General features: G+C 48.5%; 1 protein-coding gene across 1 annotated transcript in view; it reads right to left on the bottom strand.

Annotated features, from left to right (window-relative positions):
• Positions 1–2,828: 2,828 nt before the first annotated feature.
• Positions 2,829–20,404, bottom strand: part of Rad54l2 (RAD54 like 2) — a 63,122-nt gene continuing 45,546 nt past the window's right edge. The window contains exons 9-22 of the mRNA XM_042665936.1: positions 20,066–20,262; positions 18,497–18,839; positions 17,456–17,633; positions 16,751–17,002; positions 16,440–16,558; positions 14,871–14,989; positions 13,730–13,829; positions 12,917–13,122; positions 10,826–10,998; positions 9,701–9,897; positions 7,747–7,946; positions 6,956–7,045; positions 6,253–6,345; positions 2,829–4,561 (exon numbers count right to left, since the gene is read on the bottom strand). Coding sequence (XP_042521870.1) covers positions 3,567–4,561; positions 6,253–6,345; positions 6,956–7,045; positions 7,747–7,946; positions 9,701–9,897; positions 10,826–10,998; positions 12,917–13,122; positions 13,730–13,829; positions 14,871–14,989; positions 16,440–16,558; positions 16,751–17,002; positions 17,456–17,633; positions 18,497–18,839; positions 20,066–20,262 — 3,262 coding nt within the window. The 3' untranslated portion in view covers positions 2,829–3,566. The remainder of the gene's footprint in view (positions 4,562–6,252; positions 6,346–6,955; positions 7,046–7,746; positions 7,947–9,700; positions 9,898–10,825; positions 10,999–12,916; positions 13,123–13,729; positions 13,830–14,870; positions 14,990–16,439; positions 16,559–16,750; positions 17,003–17,455; positions 17,634–18,496; positions 18,840–20,065; positions 20,263–20,404) is intronic.

Below are 20,404 nucleotides of genomic sequence, written 5' to 3'. Positions count from 1 at the left end.
CACAAATGGATCACCTACACACAAATTTCTAGGGAAGAGAGTTCCAAGGACCTGACAGTTATCCTTAAGCCAGGAGGTGACAGATTTGCTTAAGTAGCACAACTCAGTGGGGTGAGATCTTCAGAGGTAACAAAATGGGAAGAAGAAAAGCTGACCCTACATGGCTCACCCGCGCTTCCTTTCTTAAACTACTACTATGTTCCTGGCCAACAGTTTTTTTTAAGCCATGAAGAGATTAAGAAAGTGTTACTACAAAAAGGTAACCTGGAATCATTTGGTACTATGTTCTCTAGGATAAGCATTTCAGGACTCAAGAGATCCTTACAGGCTTTTCATGGAAGACAATATTGAGGGAAAGTGCCTGGCTAGGCCGTCCAGGCCTGGGTGATAGGTAGAAGCCACCACCAACCTGTTTTTTCTTTAGGGGAGGGTGTTTTGTTTTTTGGAGACAAGGTCTTATTATCTAAGCTTATCTGGCTTCAAACTCAAGATCGCCTCAGCTTCCCAACTGCTGGGATGACAGGCGTAGTACCATGAATGCCTGGCTTTGGCTTACCAAGTTATTTCTGATTAAAGAAACGATACAATGGAGTTCATACAACATAGTTCATAAGCTCCAAGACTTGCTGCTTCCCTTATACACGTGCTCATGTTTGGTGCACACGCCCTTCTGCCCACTAGCACACACAGACAACAGAAAAAAAAAAAATCAGAAAGTTTTCAAGTTCACTTAAAAAAAAAAAAAAATCAAAACCATAGAACTGGTTGCATTTAAATTTCCCATGATCTCTTCCCTAACTCCTGAACATCATGAGAGAAAAACCAAGTGTCAGCCTTGTAGAATCATGGCCTCTACTGGGCAAAGACTCAGGTCCTGGAAACACTGGGTGGAGAGTCTTTAAGTTGCTGCCTCTCAAAAGACCCGTGTACTTTGTTATGGCCACCTGTCTCCTTCAGTAACTGATTTTGGTTCCCTACTGAAATGAGCTCTGGCTTCTCAAGACTGCTGTAGTGATTTCCTGTGAGTGAACACAGAAATACCCCCTTTCCTCGATCTCTCTCCCCCCTCCCACACACATGCATGCCCGCGCGCGCACACACACACACACACACACACACACACGCACGCACCCACGGGCACCCACACACACACACACAGAGTCTCTGAGACCCCAGTATTCTAGAATAATCCAGTATTCTAGAGTGGATTCTGCAACTGGAGATCAAGACTAGTTTGCTCCTACTGCACCAGCCTCAAAGTTGAGCACTCCTGCTAACTTCACTATTTTCACAATCCATTCTTGCCTCTAACAAGAGAAAGCAACTGGTTGGAGCTGCGGTTTTAAAATTATGAAAATAATTTGCATAGCTAAATCGTACATCTAAGGCTTCTAAGAGTAGGAGAGTTAAGTGTCTAACAAGGTCCTTATGAAAACAGAGAAAGAAAGCGCCTTAAATTCCACTTTCGGTGTTAATAGTGCACAAACATATACTTACATGCGTGCGCGCACGCGCACACACACAAGCATATATTCTACCAGCCATCTCCTCAGCTCTTCTCTGGGAGCAATTCCTCAAGAGTCTTCTAAGGCCCTCCAACAGAGGAAATGGGCTGGGCAGAAGAATCACAGGAGGCTGTGTGGCTCACCTAGGCTGGGAAGTGGATCTGCAGCTGCCCAGTCAGGCAGGAGTTGGGGCGGAGGAGATGGCAAGGCTTGATGGCCAAATAAGATCTGTTCATGAAGAACTGCCTAACAATGTTGGGGGGGGGGTGGGGAGAAAGGAAGAAGACACAGGACACAGCACTAAGAGAAGACAGCCAGCATTCATGCTTAAGGACTAGATGCTTCTTCCCTGGTTATTGGATACAAGGAAGGGGAGAATGACTAGGATAACTAGTGTGTTCTTGTTCTTTTAAGACACGGCCAGACTTAAGGCTCCTATGGGGAGGAAGGGTTCCCCTATCGTGCCGCTTTCAAAGAAGATGGGAGAAACTGGAGACCAGGCCCGTGATTGATGATCACCTGACAGGCTAGGGATTTCATGACATTTCCTCACAGGAAATGAGCCCCTTAGCTCAACCCCGCAGGTGCCTACCCATAGCTTCACTATGCAATGTAGAACAACTGGTACCTGAACACAAGATACAGTTCCAATTGCGGAGGTCATTTCCTTCCCCAGTACACAGGTTCCATGATCCCAAGGTTTCATCTCTGTACGAGGAACTACCCAGTCTCTCGGGATTTCCTGATCTTCCGATAACAGTAATTTTAAGTCATTTAAGCAATTTCTAGATAGTCAAACCTAACTGTCTGTCTTCTGGTCAATTCATCATCTACCCAGAACTTTCCTCACCAACACCTATGGAGCCTGGGCTATCAGAAAATTTCCCTTTCTATCTCTTATTCTCCTTACCCCCCTTTAACCTCTCTCCCAACCAACACCCCTGCCCCCACCCCCACCCCCAATAGGACACATGGAAAAGTCCAAACAATAAATAATCGTCCATAAGAAATAAATTAACATGGAGCTCTCAAAACAGGGAAGGAAAAGAAGGGCGAAGGCTACCAGAAGAGTCAGGCAGCTGATGTAGTGGATCTTTCCCAGCCACCTCGCTCACACCACAGAGCTTTCCTAAATTCCACTCAAAAGAGAGAGATCTGCTACTGGGGGAAAAAAAAAAGAGACAGAGACTGGTAATGCCCGTTTTCTCGCACGAGTCCCCACACATTCTAAGCTCTGAAAAACCAGGGGTGCCTTCTCTTTACCCAAGGAATACAAGGAAACATATTATTCCCTCCTCCCCCCCCCCCCCCATGGCTCTTCTCCTGGGCTCACCCTGATGTTGAACTAAACAGTTCCTATGACCCACCACACTCTTGAGTTTCCACTTAAAAAAGCTAGTTTTTGTTTAAGTTTCCTCCTTGGTCCCTCCCTCCCTCCCCTCCCCCCTCTCATCCCTTCTCTGCTACACACGTGTACATAGCATGCCCGCACCCACACGCACTCATGAACATACACACCTGCTCTGCGGCCTTCCCATCCCTCTGCTTCCCATAGGATCTCAATCTCTTTCCCTGATCCTACCCTAATTCTCTCTCTCTCTCCCCCTCTCCCTCCCTCCTCAGTAAGGCAGCTCTCTCCGGAGAGAATGTTCCCCAAATAGGATGTGAGCTTTTTACACTCAGATGGGCAAGCTAGCAGACAGCAGAAGCAAGGGGGGGAGGGAGGGAGGGAGGGAGGGAGACAGGCTTCCCGGCTCCTCTATCCCTCGTTTTTTTTAGGTCCCTGATTTCCTGCTCTTGTTGCTGCTTTTGTTTTATTTTGCATTTTTTTCCTTTTGCCTCTCCTGTTAACACAGCAACACAGCCCTGCCACGCTGGCCAGCCGGGTCTAATGTATATTTTACCTTTTCCCCTGGACAGACAAGTACCCTATATTCTCAGAAAGCTCAAACTGCTGCCTTCCATCTTGGTGGGCAGCCTGCGAGGGGCGCCGATTGAGGTGTAGGTGTAGGGGTGTGTGTGTGTGTGTGTGTGTGGCAAGGGGGTGAGGAGTCTCCCCAGCTATTTCCCAGTGACCTCTATCACATCGTCGTCCTTATCCTCATCATCGTTGGAACTGAACCCCACCTCGGCAACCTCGTGCGAGTCAAACGGAGGCACCTGGGACCGGAGAAGGCCAGCAGCTGGGTAGCCTGCCTGTGGGGACATATAGCCAGGGTAGACAGACATGCCCCGCGAGAGGTTGCTGGGCAAGACAGGGGAAGGAAAAGGCGCAAACATCCTTGGCTCGGACAGGAGTGGCTGTGAGAACGGGAGTGAGTAGCTGGGCAGGATCCCTGGCACGGAAGGGTTGAGCAGGAAGGAAGGGTTGCTGGCAGTGACTGAGGTAGCCGTGGAAGAGGAACTGACAGGGCCTGCCGGCACCAGAGGGTCAGTAGTCACTGGGAACACCAGGCGGGCATCTGCCAGCAAATTGGACAGCTGGTAGTAGGATGGGGGACTGCCCATAAACAGGGAGTTTTCCCCAGCCTGGGAGGTGAAGGGAGGGGTGAGGTTATGGTTTAAGGAGACGGGTGGCATGGCAAACCCGCCAGAGATAGGATACCCGTGTTCGTACGGCTGCACGGGGGCTGGCAGATGGCCCTTCCTGGACCGCCGGCGGGCAGACTCCTGGGGGGCAGAGGGAGTGGCCAACTTTCGCTTGTGGCCCCTTAAGTCCAGCACTGGATGTCTACTACCACAAGGCTGGCCAGTCACCAAGAGGGAACTGTTGAGGCAATGACCCCCAAGGCGTGGCTCAGTTCCAAGAGCCGGCCCGGACACAGTACTGTTGTCCACGAGTTGGGCCGGGGGGCCAGGCAGGGCGGCACTGATGCTTGGGGAGCTCTGACGGGATTCCCGGGCGGCGGCTACGTCGGCATACTGCTGGAGCTCACTGATGATCTCCGGGCTGTCAGGAGAGACGGGCCTGGCCAGCCCCTCGGGGTCAGGGGCTTTGGGTGAAGAGGCACTATGTCTGCCGTTGCTTGTGGACGCAAGAGAAGGCCCCTGAGAACCTGAGGACAAAAACACAAGGATCTGAGAGCAGAATAGCAAAGGAGAGAAGGATGAGGGCTGCTTTTTCACTCAAAGGGGGGATGAATCACGGGAGCCCTACTTGTACTTCAGGGCGTCTTGTTGGTGACCTGGAAATAAGAGGCTTGTGCACTTTCCTTGCTCAGGCTGATTTGAAACCACGATCCTCAGATCTCAGCCTCCTGAGCAGGAAAGAAATCCTTGGATCACAAACACGTCTATTCACGAAAGCGCAGGTAACTTTTCTGCACGTCAGCTTCCCCTATCTCTAAAATTCTACCAAAGTGAGTTCTATGATACAGTGTGAAAGAAACACTTAGGGGTTCATTCTTTTTTTTTGGGGGGGGCCAGTCGTGGGGCCTGAACTCTGGGCCTGGGTGCTGTCCCTCAGCTCTTCAGCTCAAGGCTAGCGCTCTACCACTTGAGCCACAGCGCCACTTCTGGCTTTTTTCTTTTTGCTTATGTGGTGCTGAGGAATCGAACTCAGGGCCTCAAGCATGCAAGGCAAGCGCTTTACAACTGAGCCACCTTCCCAGCCCCAAGGGGGTTCATTCTTATTCTAGACTTTTTCTGGGAGAGAAAAGTAAAATAAAAAATAGCTAATCCTGGCAGGGCGCCCATGGCTCACGCCTATCATCCTAGCTACTGAGGAGGCTGAGAATTTGAGGATCACAGTTCAAAGCCTGCCTGGGCAGGAAAGGCTGTGAGATTCTTATCTCCAATTAACCAACAGAAAGCCGGAAGTGGCGCTGTGGCTCAAGTGGTAGAGTGCTAGCCTTGAGCTGAAGAGCTGAGGGACAGCGCCCAGGCCCAGAGCTCAAGACCCACGAACAACAAAACAAAAGAAAAAAAAAAAACAAACTAGTATGTTAGCCTGTTTTAAAAAGATTTATATATGTATTATGTATTTTATACACACAGTCATATGTACTTATACATGCAACCACACTCTTGTAACATGTACCAAATATCTCTGACTAAAAATAAATGAGACCCAGGTCCCAAGTTCAAGTCTCACAACTGACAATAAACAAACAACAAACAGTAAATGAGGAAGCCAGGTGCTGGTGGCTCATGCCTGTAATCCTAGCTGAGCAAAAAAGCTCAGGGACAAAGTCCAGGCCTTGAGTTCAGGCTCCATGACTACACACACACACAAAAAAAAAAAAAAAAAAAAAGAAAAAGAAATGTACTTTTTACCTGATGTATGTAATAACTGTAACTCCTCTGTATGTCACCTTTATAACATTAAAAATTTTTTAAATAAGAACAGCACCTTCGGGCTGGGAAGGTGGCTCAGTGGTAGAGCGCTTGCCTTGCATGCATGAGGCCCTGGGTTCGATTCCTCAGCACCAAATAAGCAGAAAAAAAAAGCCAGAAGTGGTGATGTGGTTCAAGTGGTAGAGAGCTAGCCTTGAGCTGAAGAGCTGAGGGACAGCGCCCAGGCCCAGAGTTCAGGCCCACGACTGGACCAAAAAAAAAAAAAAAGAACAGCACTTTCAAGGAGAAATGGCTAATGAAGGGTATGGAAGAACAAAGCCTTACTCTTCACTTTACCCACTTTGGGTGTCTTTGGAATTGTGAACTATGTACTGATTTTCTATGGAAAAAGTCATGAGTTACAAACCAAATCACATTTGCATAAGTCAAAGCAAAGAAAAAGTCACCAGACCTGAGGCAGCTATCCGACCGTCTTCGGGGACCTTTGGTTTGCCCGTTGCCCGGACAGCAAAGATCCGCCCATCGCTGGTGCGGATGTACGTCCCTGAGGAGACAGGAGGCAGGCTGTTAGAAGTAGACATGCAACATAACCGAGAAACTCCAGGTCTAGGCACCATGGGCTGAGAAACAGCAATGAGATTGGGTCTCAAACCCCTTCTCAAGGCTCCTGAAGTAGGGGCCTTGTTTAGCCAACATTTTTCACTCTAGCAATTTTACTTCCCTCTATCCAGGGGCCAGAAATGGATGTGCACTTTGGAAACGACTACAATCGAAAATTGTGTCATGTTGCCCATGTGTACTAATTCATTCACACAACACATTTCCTAGTCGGAGACTCCCACAGTGCTCTAAGCAAGTGTGTATAAGCAACGTAATACCACTGTCCCAATTCTGCTCTCCCCAGATTCCCCCCAGGAACACCAATTCCCTTATCCTCCCAGCCTTTTTTTTTTTTGCAAGTCCTGGGGCTTGAACTCAGGGCATGGGCATCGTCCATAAACATATTTTGCTCAGGGCTAGCACTCTCCCACTTGAGCCACAGCACCACTTGCGGCTTTTTCTGCTTATGTGGTGCTGAGGAATCGAACCCAGGGCCTCATGCATGCAAGGCAAGCGGTCTACCACTGAGCCACCTTCCCAGCCCAGGCTTTTACCTTTTGTCCCCCGGATGATATGGATGCTCTCACCAGCATTAATTCTTGCCTGGACATCTGTGGAGCTGTTGAGCCCAGGAATAACAATATCTAGCGAGAGAAAACAATCTCACAATTAGATCACACAGAGCGTGACTGAAGGAGGCAAAGAAAATGCAACGTTTCACAGCCATCCTGGGTTCCCACTGGTTTCCTCCACACGCCTCTCTGTGGAGCAGAGAGTCAGAACCGAGGAGGGTGATGGAAGCAGAATCTTCTACAATCCTCTCAGATCTACAATAGGAATCTTTTTAGAAACGTGACCATCTTTCTGACATTTGGGCCTTGCAGTTGTGTAGGGAAGATGGCAGCTACCTTTCCACACCTCACACCTAGCTGAGCTTACAGTCATGCAGGACGCAGGGCTCACTATATTCATGCCACTGAGAACTTCAGAGAGCAATTCCATGCTCTGGTAACATTTCACAACCTCTATACAGGCTCCCACCACCACATCACAAAAACCCAGTTTTACATACGTTATTTGTCAGTCATGGGCTTGAACGCTGGGGGCCTGGGTGCTGTCCCTGAGCTCTTCAGCTCAAGGCTAGGGCTCTACCACTTGAGCCACAGAGCCACTTCTGGCTTTTTCTGTGTAGGTGGTGCTGAGGAACTGAACCCAGGGATTCATGCATGCTAGGCAAGCACTCTACCACTAAGCCACCTTCCCAGCCCATAAAACACTTCTTGAGTGAACAAAGTCAGGTCAAAAGGGAAACCACTCCCCAGAATAGAACCCAGGAGTTGCCAACCTGTTGTGGTGACCACCTTCTGCACGAGGACTCCTGCCCGTTGCAGGTAGTTGATGGGGAAGTTCACGGATGGATTTGTGCTAGAGGCGGAGCTTACGGCGCCCCCAAGTGGGACATGTCGGGGCATCATGGGGATGGGGGTGGATTGTACAGGGCGAACACTGGCCACGGGCTTTTCGTCACCCTTCAGGGTTGGCTGCCTGTGAGAGAAAAGCACACTTAAGAGTTGGCAGCACCACTTCAGAGCTGCTCAAGATTGCCCCATTCTCTACCTTTGGCTGCTGCTTAGAGAAGCCTGGGAGGAGCTGCCAGGTTCTGTGCTCAACTCAAGCACAGACCAAAGGCAGGAACTGAGACACAGTGGCAGAGAGAGACAGGCTACAGGCTCTCAGAAGGTAACAGCAGTTGCCAATAGAATAACACTTTCCTGGAGAGGAAGGGCACCGTGCGTTGTTACAGCATTCGGGCCATCTACATCAAGAAATACCCTGTGTGTCACATAGCTATCTAGGGGCCTCCCTTTCCTTTTAGTGGCTGGTTTCTACACTGCTCACATGCTCAATAGTGCTAGAAACCTAACTCAAAAACGTTTTGTTTTTGTTGGCCAGTCCTGGAGCTTGAACTCTGGGTCTGGACACTGTCCCTGAGCTCTTCAGCTCAAGGTGAGTGCTCTACCACTTGAGCCACACAGCCTCCCCTCCCGTTTTCTGGTGGTTAACTGGAGATAAGAGTCTCACCGAGGCTGGGCGCTGGTGGCTCATGACTGTAATCCTAGCTATTCAGGAGGCTGAGATCTTAGGATCCCGGTTCAAAGCCATCCCGAACAGGAAAGACCGTGAGACTCTTATCTCCAATAACCACTCAAAAAACGGAAGTGGTGCTGTGGCTCAAGTGGTAGAACACTAGCCTTGAGCTGAAGAACAGCGCCCAGGCCCAGAGTTCAAGCCTCACGCCGGACCAAAAAAAAAAAAAAAAAAAAAAAAAAAAAAGAGTCTCACTAACTTTCCTGCCCAGGCTGGCTTTGAACCGCAATCCTCAGATCTCAGCCTCCACAGTAACTAGGATTATAGGTGTGAGCCACCATCACCTGGCTCCCTGAGTTTTTTTTTTTTTTTGCTGAAGATTAGTGCTCTACCGCTTGAGCCACAGTGCCATTTCAGGCTTTTTCTGAATAGTTTATTGGAAGTAAGAGTCTCACGGACTTTTCTGCTCGGGTTGGCTTTGAACTGTGATCCTCAGCTCTCCGCCTCCTGAGTAGCTAGGATGACAGGCGTGAGCCACCAGAACCCTTTTTTTAAAAAGATTAGTTGCAGTACAGTCACAGAATGAAATCCCATGAAGGAGCAGCAAGTTCCCCAACTGCAATCTAAGACATTGGGAAAATACGGCCTTTACCCTTGAACTTCACTGCCATTTGAGGGCTAAGGCCACGGTGCTATGGTAGGAATGCAGCTGTGTGGAAGGGCTGAGCTTCTGCAGTGTGCGAAGCTACACTCCCCCTACCACCCAGGAATTCAGAAGGGCTCACCTGAGGGTCAAAGCAAGCACCTCACTTTACAGACAAGTAGTCAAAAGTACAGTTGCAGGTGGCTCACACCTGTCATCCTAGCTACTCAGGAGGCGGAGATCTAAGGACCCTGGGTCAAAGCCAGCCCGGACAGGAAAGACCATGAGACTCTTATCTCCAAAAACAGGAAGTGGTGTGGCTCAAGTGGTAGAGCGCTAGTCTTGAGCTGAAGAGCTCAGGGACAGCACCCAGGCCCAGAGTTCAAGCCCCACAACTGACCAAAAAAAAAAAAAAAAAATACAGTCACCTAAAACACCAGGACTACCGGAGTGTTTTGACACCTGACCCTAGAGCACAACTTACCAGCTTACAGCAGCCTGATGGAAATTAATCGAAAGGTGTTTGGGTCAGGCCTAACCCGCAGGCCTTTTCCTTTCAGTTACCTACCAGTTTCTCTGACTAAAGGCGGGGATGCTGGTCAGGCTCTGGTCGCTGGCGGGGTAATATTGCGCATAGGATGGGCGGGTATAGGGCACTGACGTGCGTTTGTCCTCCTCATAGCTTTTCTTTGCTGCCTTCTTCTCAGCCTTGGTCAGCTTGTGATCCTTTCGGTTGAGGAGCAGTGACTCGTGCTCAAAAGGCTCCTGGGGACATGAGGGGTGTGGAATTTAATTACATTGGGCCTTACTTTGGAATTAGGAAGGGGCTGCTCACAGATACACAGGCAACGGTCTTCAAGAATGTGCTTCAAGCTGGGCGCCAGTGGCTCGTGCCTGTCAGCCTAGCTACTCAGGAGGCTGAGCTCTGAGGTTTGCGGTTCAAAGCCAGTCCAGGCAAGAACGTCTGTAAGCCTCTTGTCTCCAACAAACTATTCAGAAAAGGCTGGAAGTGGTGTTATGGCTCAAGTGGTAAGCCAAAGAAGCTCAGTTACAGCACCCAGGCCCCGAGCTTAAGACCCAGGACTGGTATTAAAAAGAAAAAAGAAAAAAAAGAAAGCCAGGTACTGGTGGCTCAGTCCTGTAATTGTAATCCTAGTTACTCAGGAGGCTGAGATCTGAGGATCATGGTTCAAAGCCAGGCCGAGCAGGAAAGTCCGTGAGACTCTTATCTCCAATGAACCACCAGAAAACCAGATGTGGAGCTAAGGCTCAAGTGGTAGAGTGCTCGCCTTGAGCTGAAGAGCTGAGGGAAAGCGCCCAGGCCCAGCATTCAAGCCCCATGCCCAACAACAACAACAATAAGAATGTACTCTATAAATCTAACAGAACACCATCTGTAGATTCCTAATACTCTTAGAAAGGCTGGGGGAGTTCAGAGAATAAAAAAATCATCATTTTTCAGAACTCTGCCTTCTCTTTCCACTGTGAAACACAATATTCAAATTATTTCACATGGCTGAGCATTTCTAGGATCAGAGGTGGAGGCAGGTAGTTGGAAATGTGAAGGGGACTTGTGTGAAGCCCAAGCTGTCTGCATGAAATGCCATTTCATCTTTGGAAGCAAGGTGGCCAGACAAACCTTCCGTGACTAAGACTGCCATGCTGGGGACTCTTGAGCATCCCAGGTTTGTACCTTGGTGATGAGGTGAGGGAATTTCAGACAGGCAAGTTGCAGGACTGACTCCTTGATGCCCTTTATATTCAAGGATGTCTGGGGAGCTGGCTCCTTCTCAACAAAGTGCAGTAGGTTTTCCACCTCCTTTCGGGTGAAGTTCAACATTGGGTTTAGATCATCTACCACCCGATCTAAAGGGGAAAAGACAAAGTCAGCACATGGCAAAGAAGGCTCATAACTCAAGTACAAGCTGGGTGCTTTAATCATAGCTATGCAGGAGGCCTGAAATCTGAAGATCATGATTCAAAGCCAGACCGGACAGGAAAGTCTGTGAGACTCTTCTCTCCACTGAACCACCAGAAAACCAGAAGTGGCGCTGAGGCTCCAGTGGTAGAGTGTTTGCCTTGAGCCGAAGAGCTCAGGCAGCACCCAGGCCCAGAGTTCAAGCCCCACAACTGACAAAAATGAACAAACAAAAAAACCCCCAAAACATCCAAATGTGGAGGTACAGCTCAAGTGGTAGAGTACTAGCCTTGCACAAAAAAGCTTTGGGGCAGTGCCCAGGCCCTAAATTCTAGCCCAAGGTCAAGCACAAAAACCTCCCCCCCAAACAACAAAATAACCACAAGAATAAAGACCAGCTGAATAAAGGGTTATGATGATGACTGGCATAACTGAAAAATGAACTCATTTCACATCCCAAAGTCAAATGTCTGAGGCCCTGGTAATTATGTAACTACATTGGACTTTACTATTGAAAGCTCACTTACATATTAAACTCAACTCACTTTTTATTTATTTTTGCCTGTCTTGAGGCTTGAACTTAGGCCCTGAGTATTGTCTCTCAGCTCTTTTGCTCAAGGCTAGCACTCTACCACCTGAAGCAGAGCCACAGCTCTCCAGTTTTTGAGGAGTTAATTGGAGATAAGAGCTCACAGGAACTTTTCTGCCCAGGCCTGCTTCAAACTGAGATCCTCAGATAACAGTAGCTAGGATTACAGGTGTGAACCACAGGCACCCAGCTCAACTCACTTTTTTTGTCAGTTGTAGTGCTTGAATGGAGGACCTGAGCCTTTTTGTGCTCAAGGCTAGGGTTCTACTATTTGAGCCACAGTGCCACTTCTGTTTTTGAGTGGTTAATTGGAGATAAGAGTCTCACATGGATTTTTCTGCCTGGGATGGCTTCCAACCAATGTCCTTAGATCTCAGCCTCCAGAGTAGCTAGTATTACAGGCGTGAGCCACTGGCACCCAGCTTCAATTCACTTTTTTTTTTGGTTGGTCATGGGGCTTGAACTCTGGGCCTGGGTGCTGTCCCTCAGCTCTTCAGCTCAAGGCTAGGTATCACTTGAGCCACAGCACCACTTCTGGTTTTCTGGTGTTTTTTTTTTTTTGTCGGTCGTGGGGCTTGAACTCTGGGCCTGGGCGCTGTCCTTCAGCTCTTCAGCTCAAGGCCAGCGCTCTACCACTTGAGCTACAGCGCCACTTCCGGTTTTCTGGTGGTTTATTGGAGATAGAAGTCTCGCGGTCTCCCCTGCCCGGGCTGGCTTTGAACTGCGATCCTCAGATCTCAGCCTCCTGAGTAGCTAGGATTACAGGCATGAGCCACCAGCGCCCAGCTGTTTTGTTTGTTTAATTGGAGATGAGTCTGACACTTTCCTGCCCAGGCTGGCTTTGAACTGTGATCCTCAGATCTCAGTCTCCTGAGTAGCTAGGATCACAGGCATGAGCCACTGATGTCCAGCTTCAATTAATTTTTTTTTTTTTGGTCTAGTCGTGGGGCCTGAACTCTGGGCCTGGGCGCTGTCCCTCAGCTCTTCAGCTCAAGGCTAGTGCTCTACCACTTGAGCCACAGCGCCACTTCCGGCTTTTTTTTCCTTTTTGCTTATGTGGTGCTAAGGAATCGAACCCAGAGCCTCATGCATGCAAGGCAAGCGCTCTACCACTGAGCCAACTTCCCAGTCCTTCAATTAACTTTTAAGCAACGATCTGAATCAGGAAGATGAGAAGAACAGCCAACTTTCTATTCCTCAAAGCCTGCCTGGGTTTTACACCTCATTCTGCCTTGTTACTATTAGGATGACAACCTGTGTAGAAGTCTCTGGCCCACCTGACATGCCCTGCTTGGAAATCTGCCGGTCGTAGATTTTCTTTTCAAGGGTATAATCAGCCACGAGGCGATAGATGTGACAGGGCTTTTTCTGGCCATAACGGTACACCCGACATACTGCCTGGGCATCATGGCAAGGGTTCCAGGAAGCATCAAAGACCACCACTCGGTTGGCACCAATCAGATTCACGCCCAAGCATCCGGCCCTTTAAATCATAAGCCAATAATTACAAACTCCTTCGTCTTAAAGATGGGTTTCAAATCAGCTTTCCCCTCTTGTGAGCTTTACCACAATATCATTCTTTGTCTTAAGCACAATAGAAAGAAACTTGCTGTCTTCTGATTACTAATACGTAAGAACCTCAAGCAGCACTGAAAGGCATGACCTCAAATCCAGGATAGAGCCAATAGCTCTCCACCCCTCTGTACCAAAAGAAGGTCCCTATACAAGTGCTGGGATTGCCAAGTGTGCACCACCTACTCGGCTGCTTTTCAGTTTTTAAAGCATTTTCACACTCATCATATTGTAAGTCTTAGCACACTTGACTGAGAAAAGCTTAACTATGTCAATTGTTACATATATATGTGTATTGTTACATACATATATATATATATTTTTTTTTTTGATATGACAGTGACAACTCTTTTCTAATACAATTTCCTTTGGGGGATCCCCCGTCTGACCTCAAAATCAAGTTATAAACCTGAACAGATCTCTTCTGACAGCCGTGGAGGAGCCTTTGGGGCCCCTGCCCCAGGTGGTCAATTGCCTGGACACAATCCTTTGACCCTCCTGTGTCAGGCTCCACTCACCTTGTAGAGAGAAGGAACAGCCAGGTGGTGAGGTTGCTGGGATCGTTGAACTGATTAATGAGCCTTTCTCTCTCAAAGGCAGGGGTGCTACCATCTAGCCCTAGGAAGGAAGGAAAAACACAAGTAGTGGACAAACGAGGGCAGGATAACCCCCAAAAAATCACTGAACAAATGTATTACTGACATCTAGTAAGCAGAGGCCAGGGATGCTGCCATACATCTTCCACCATCCAGGACAGACAGACCCTAGAACCACAGTAATAATTTCCCAACGTTTTAGCGTATTGTTCCACCTATGGAGAATTGTTTGATATTTGTATTCAGATCACATCATGTCTTCTTGTTTCTATGTCGGTACTGGGGCTTGAACTCAGGAGTTCACGCTCACATTTGGCTTTTTTTACTCAAGGTTGGTACTCTACCACTTGAGCCATAGCTCTACTTCTAGCTATGTGCTGATTACTTGGAGTTAATATTCTCCGGGATTTTCTTGCCAGAGCTGGCTTTTCAAACGATGATCCTCAGATCTCAGCCTCTTGGGCAGCTAGGATTACAGGAATGAGCCACTAGCACTGAGCCACACATCATGTGTTAATGAAATCTGAAAACCACAGATATACTGTATATTTTGCTTATGTGCTGTGACTGTATGTGTACCTGTGACTTGATATTTCTTCAGGTTTTACACACACACACACACACACACACACACACACACACACACACACACACACACACACACACACACTTTCTAGCCCCTTGAGGAAAAAGCATGATTTAGACCCTGTGCTCACGTTGCTTTTTCCGCCTGGAATCATCTTGTCTTAAAGGCTTACCATGGTGATTCTGTCCTCCTTGGGTACTCCATTGGCTCTGTTAAGCATTTTCCTTGAGTTCTCTCTCAAATGAAGATAAGGCCTTTGCTTTCTACTTCTCTACACTCTTCCATCCCTCCCAAGCCTGCCAGCCCCTAGTACAAGTGATTCATACACACCTGGCTCTTGCGGTATTATCTATCTGCTCCTTGGCAAGTCACAGATAGTTTGCACTTGGAGAGTAGAGGAAGAGAAGAGAAAGACAAAGAAAAGACTCCTTAAGCAGATCTTGCACGCTTCAGGAACAAAAGCAAGCCAACACTCACGGAAGTAGCTGACATTTCGAACCCACTTCTGTGTTCCTTGCCCCTCGGCACCAGGCAGACAGGGCACCTCTCGTTTCCCTAGGAACTCCTCGATCAGAGCCAAGGTGGAAAGGCTCTGGCTGAAAGGGAAGATGTGATTCAGATGGCTCCCAAACCCAAAGACCCCTACTAATGTGTAACGTTCTCATAGTGAGAAGGAACTCCCACAGCCTTCTCCCCGTAAGAAGTAACCCTCCCAAAGGTTACTCGAGGGTATCCCTCCTAAGTCTTAATGGGGGCAGAGATATCCGCATACTTATTACCAAGATTCTCCAGCCCCTACCTTCCACCCTTGAGAAAAATCTAGGGGTTTAAAGCCCAATGCTCAACTAGGATTCAGCATTACACACCAGTACCTAATGACTAAACACTGAAACGGACTGAGGACCACAGGCAGCCCTAGGGATCTTACTAGGGAGAACCACTCAGCTGCTTTCAAAAAATGCAGACAGTCTCTTCAAAGTGATGCTTCAAGCCAAGGGCACACTAGGCTTGTAGAGAATCTGACTCTGGTACAAATCCCATCATTTCTTTTGGTCTTAGATACAAAAGGTTGGGATGGCTGGAGGTGTGGCTCAATAGGGTGGCAAGCAGGAAGACCAGAGTTTGAGCATCAGTATCACCCCATTCCCCCCCCCAAAACAAACAAAAAGACTGGGGAGGGATAGAAACAGACTAGAGCCAGGCACCGGTTGCTCACGTATATAATCGTAGCTACTCAGGAGGCTGAGATCTGAGAATCATGGTTTGAAGTCAGGCTAAGCAGGAAAGTCCGTGAGACTTCGATCTCTGAAAAGCCAGAAGTGGAGATGTGGCTCAAGTGGTAGAGTGCCAACCTTGAATGAAAAAGCTAAGGGGCAGTGCCAGGCTCTGAGTTCAAGCTCCAGTACCAGAGGAAAAAGAAATACAGAAAAAGAGATCTGACTAGAAAAAGATCTTTTCTTTTCTTTTTTTGGTTGTTTGTGGGGCTTGAACTCTGGGCCTGGGCACTGTCCCTCAGCTCTTCAGCTCAAGGCTAGCGTTCTACCACTTGAGCCACAGCACCACTTTTGGTTTTCTGGTGATTTATTGGAGGTAAGAGTCTCACGAACTTTTCTGCCCAGGCTGGCTTTGAAGCGTGATCCTCAGATCTCAGCCTCCTAAGTAGCTAGGATTACAGGTGTGAGCCACTGGCACCTGGCTAAACATTTTCTATAAAGGGCCAAAGAGTGAACATTTTAGACCTGGTAGACCACATATACTTTCTAGTCACAAAACTTTAGCCACAGTTTAAAGATTATCCTGTGATCTCCAATCATTAGCCTAAAGTTCTAATTGTTCTCTGTGGAGAAAAAAAAGAGTAATCAAAACCCCTAAAAACTGAGGGGTAGAGGGAGAAGGAAAGAAAGAAATGAGGGAAGAATGTATGACGGTCCTCACACTAAGTGCTTGGTGTCAGGGGAACGAGGGATTGGGGCTTTTCGTCTTGTAGGCACTGTGCTAATCCTTCCCAGAGATGCATTAGTCCCAACTAGAACTGTCTCTTCCTACCTGAACACAAGGATCTTGTCCCCAAGCTTTACACTTTCCTCAATCAGGTGGAAAAGCAATACCATCTTAGGTGAGTTTTCCAAGACTCCAGTCTGATAATTGGTCAGAAGCTCTTTGGCCTGTAAGAAAGAAATGAGACAGTCTGGAATATAAATGAAATTCTCTCCCTGGGAGGCAGCAGCCCACCGGTCATCTTTATAGTGCCCTGCAGACCTTGGCAGTGACACACTGTACACCAGCCCCCTCCCAGGCAAGTTATGCATGCTCCCTTCTCAGCGCTTTATGGCTACTGAAGGATCTGCTGGACTTACCCATTCGTATGTGACGATGTTGTTGCCACGCTCCTGGAAAGGGTTGAAGCCAACCCCCTGTAAAAACTTGCTATTGGCTGTCTCTCCCATTGAGGAAGCCAGGGTGCTGTCCTCTCCCTTGCATTTTATCCCCTGGGGTGGGCAGCGGGCACTGGTTCCTGCTGAGCCAAGCTCTTCCACATCTAGGTCCTGTTCATTGGCCAGGTTTTCCTTCTGAAGGGCTTCATACAGTACATCAGGGTGGTTCCAGATCTGAGGTTAAAGCGAAAGGGGAGAGGTAGAGGACAGAGAATACTCCAAGAGGGTCCCAAGGAGCCTGGAGACGTGCTCTTGCTCATAACCAAGAATTCTTTAATCCAAAAGACTGCATCAGGTTGAGTGGTGGCTCACATGTCGATAATCTTAGCTACCTACTCAGGAAGCTTGAGATCTGAGGACTGCAAACCAAAGCCAGCCTGGGCAGGAAAGTCTGTGAGACTCTTATCACCAATTAACCACCAAAAAAAAAAAAGCCAGAAGTGGAGCTGTGGACCAAGTAAGCGGTAGTGCGCTGGGCATCTCTAAGGTGGCCTCTCCCACTTTTTCCTCCCTTTATCAAGGATCCTTCCCCCTCTCCCCCCCACCCCCAGCCAAGCGGGAGTAACTCCCTAGGGATTATGGATGTCCTTACTCTCTCCGGCCATCTTCCCAAAGGTCCCAACTCACCTTGCAGCACACGCAGAAAGCCTTCAGGGGGTTCAGCCCCAGCCAGCCGCTGTTGCCACAGTCCCGGAAGCGGTCCATGAACTGTGTGTACAAATCTCGCTGGATCTTAGACAGCCGTACCAGAACCACATTCTCTTCCTTGGCAGGAAGATGAATCTTCAGCACAGTGTGGCCTCTCCTACAGAGGCAAAGAGATCACAAGTAGCCAGCAACGGTCAGTGCAAGATAAGACCAGGACCTAGCACTTTTGCCATACCTCCTTCTTGAGGACCACAACAAACACACTGCTGTTAAGAGCACTGTGAAGAAAGTTATCTGAAGGATGAGCCAGGCATAGCACCAGTCATGACTTGACTGGGTGACTGAGAGCAGAGGTATGAACTCCAGGTTCTTGTGCCAATTCAGGGCTGCCTCTGAGCTTTCTTTTACATAGGCCATCTTAATGAGGAAGAGACCGATCGCCTCAGAGTACCTAAGCTTTACCCACTGGGATGCTAAAACTTATGCTAAGGTCATGCTGCAGAACCACCGACGCACATTTACCCCAGGTCAGCAGAGTGTTGGCTCTCTCTTGCTTCTCCCTGCACATGAAGGCAGGTGTCTTCAGCAAGTTTATTTTTACCAGTCCTGGGGTTTGAACTAGGGTCTGGGCACTGTCCCTGAGGTTCTGTTGCTCAAGGCTAGCACGCTACCACTTGAGCTACAGTGCCACTTCTGGCTTTTTTTCCTGTGGACGTGGTACTGAGGAATGGAAGCCAGGGCTTCATGCGTGCTAGGCAAGCACTCTACCACTTACCACTAAGCCACCTTTCTCAGTTACTGAAGTAACTTTGAAGTGAACTTATGAGTGGAGTATTTGAAGGTCAAACTTGAGGAGAACGGATAAAACAGATACCCATCATCTGCTAGTTATTTACACAAAGGAGTTATACTGGTAGGGAGGGCCCTCCTAGATATCGGCTCTCTTGAGTTTCAGCATGCCTGATGCTCCCGAGCGGCTCCTCTGAGCATTTAGAAAATGGGGCCTTACGCCCGGCTTACCTCTGCACAAAGCCCTCCAGGAGGCTATGCAGCACGTGGCTGCGGTACCGCATGAGGCGGACGTCCTGCGGCGTGCTATCAATGCACTGCCCGTTCAGGATAGGGCGCTCAAACATGTTGCTGAACTCCTGCCGGGTGCCAAGGAAATCTGGGCGCACGAAGTCCACCATGCACCAGTACTCGATAAGGTTGTTCTGCAGCGGGTACCCAGTCAGCACGACCCGGCGGCGAGAACGTATGTTCTTCAGGGCCTGTGAGGTGCTGGCCTGGCAGTTTTTGATGCGGTGCCCTTCGTCACAGATGACCACATCAGGGCCAGGGCGGCATAAGGCCTTCTCAAACTCTAGGGAGGGAAGAGGATCCGGGGTCAGAGGGTGAGAGGTCCTGCCCTTACTCTCAGGTGAGAGGCAGGGGAGCACCCTGGAAGAGACAGAAGACATGAAGGAAGCAGGAAAGCAAGTGTCAGCCCCCATTGGTGAAAGGGAGCCTGCCATCCAAGCTCGTGTGTGTTTGACAGGATGCTAACCTGGCCACTGAGCTCAAGGCGCCACTTCCGGTTTTCTGGTGGTTCATTGGAGGTGAGAGTCTCAGGGACTTTCCTGCCCAGGCTGGCTTTGAACTGAGATCCTCAGATCTCAGCCTCCGGAGTAGCTAGGATTACAGGCGTGAACTACTGGCGCCCACCTACTATTTTTTTAGGCTTAAGAGTAAAACTGATTTGCTTGAGTCACTTCATAAAGTACCAGCCTGGGATTACAAATGTGTCTGCTGAGCAATGAATAATCTGGGCATGTCAGAGTGCTCTCATCTCTGGAGGCTGGCTGGGAGGAGCTAGCTAGTCTCCGGCAGTTGTTTACCAGTCATTGCTAAATGGCAACATTCGCCCCAGCTCTACCACAGAAGCAAATCTAGAACAAAAAGACCCTCAAAATACATGCTCTTTGAATCCTTAGAAACTTTCTTCCTCAAAGGAGCAAAGGCCCTTCTTAAGAGGAATTGGCTACAACTACAAACAGAATAGTTTTCACTAAATGCAACTGAGATAAACTCCTTTTATAAATTCAGGCGTTACTCCTCTTCTGACCTTTTTTTTTTTTTTTTTTCAGCTCAAGGCTAGCTCTCTACCACTTGAGCCACAGTACCACTTCCTGCTTTTTCTGCTTATGTGGTGCTGAAGAATTGAACCCAGGGCCTCATGCATGCAAGGCAAGCACTCTACCACTGAGCCACCTTCCTAGCCCTACTCTTCTGACTTTAGATGAATTAATTTAGCCACTTTGTAAATATTTTAATGCTTTCTCAGAAAATCTCCAGCTGAGTGGTAAAAGCAGTTACCTTCTCAACTGTTCTGTGGGAGAAATATGAACAGGGGCGTTTCCCCTGGGCCAGAGTGTTCCCTACAGAGAAATCACCACCTTTTGTAAGCCACTGGAGGTTGCCCAAACAATCCTGGAGGATCAGGATTTCTAGTTCTTAACCATAATTCATTTCAAGACTTCCTTGAATACCCAGCTAGGTGCCATTACAGACACAAATTCTTTTTTTCCTGAAACATCTCAGGCTGCCCACCTTTCCGAAACTCCTGCTGTCGATCTTCTTCATCTAGGTCAATGATGATTGGATGAGATCGTTTCTTGGTTTTCTTTGGTCGGCCCGTGGCAAAGGATTTCTTCAAAGTGAGGAGTCTGTACATTTCGTACCCCATCAGCATCACCCCACCTTCTGACACCCAGTCGGCCATCACTTTAGCACGAGATGCCATTGTCCTACAAGAGTAAAGAGAGAGAATTTCTGCAAAGTTGGTTTTTTTTTTTTTTTGGTCCGGTTGTGGGGATTGAACTCTGGGCCTGGGCGCTGTCTCTCAGCTCTTCAGCTCAAGGCGAGCTCTCTACCACTTGAGCCACAGCA

This window comes from Dipodomys spectabilis, unplaced genomic scaffold (genome assembly GCF_019054845.1).
Source record: "Dipodomys spectabilis isolate Male_0828 unplaced genomic scaffold, ASM1905484v1 ptg000360l, whole genome shotgun sequence".
Taxonomy (NCBI): Eukaryota; Metazoa; Chordata; class Mammalia; order Rodentia; family Heteromyidae; genus Dipodomys; species Dipodomys spectabilis.
This window is presented reverse-complemented; position numbering and strand designations above follow the sequence as displayed.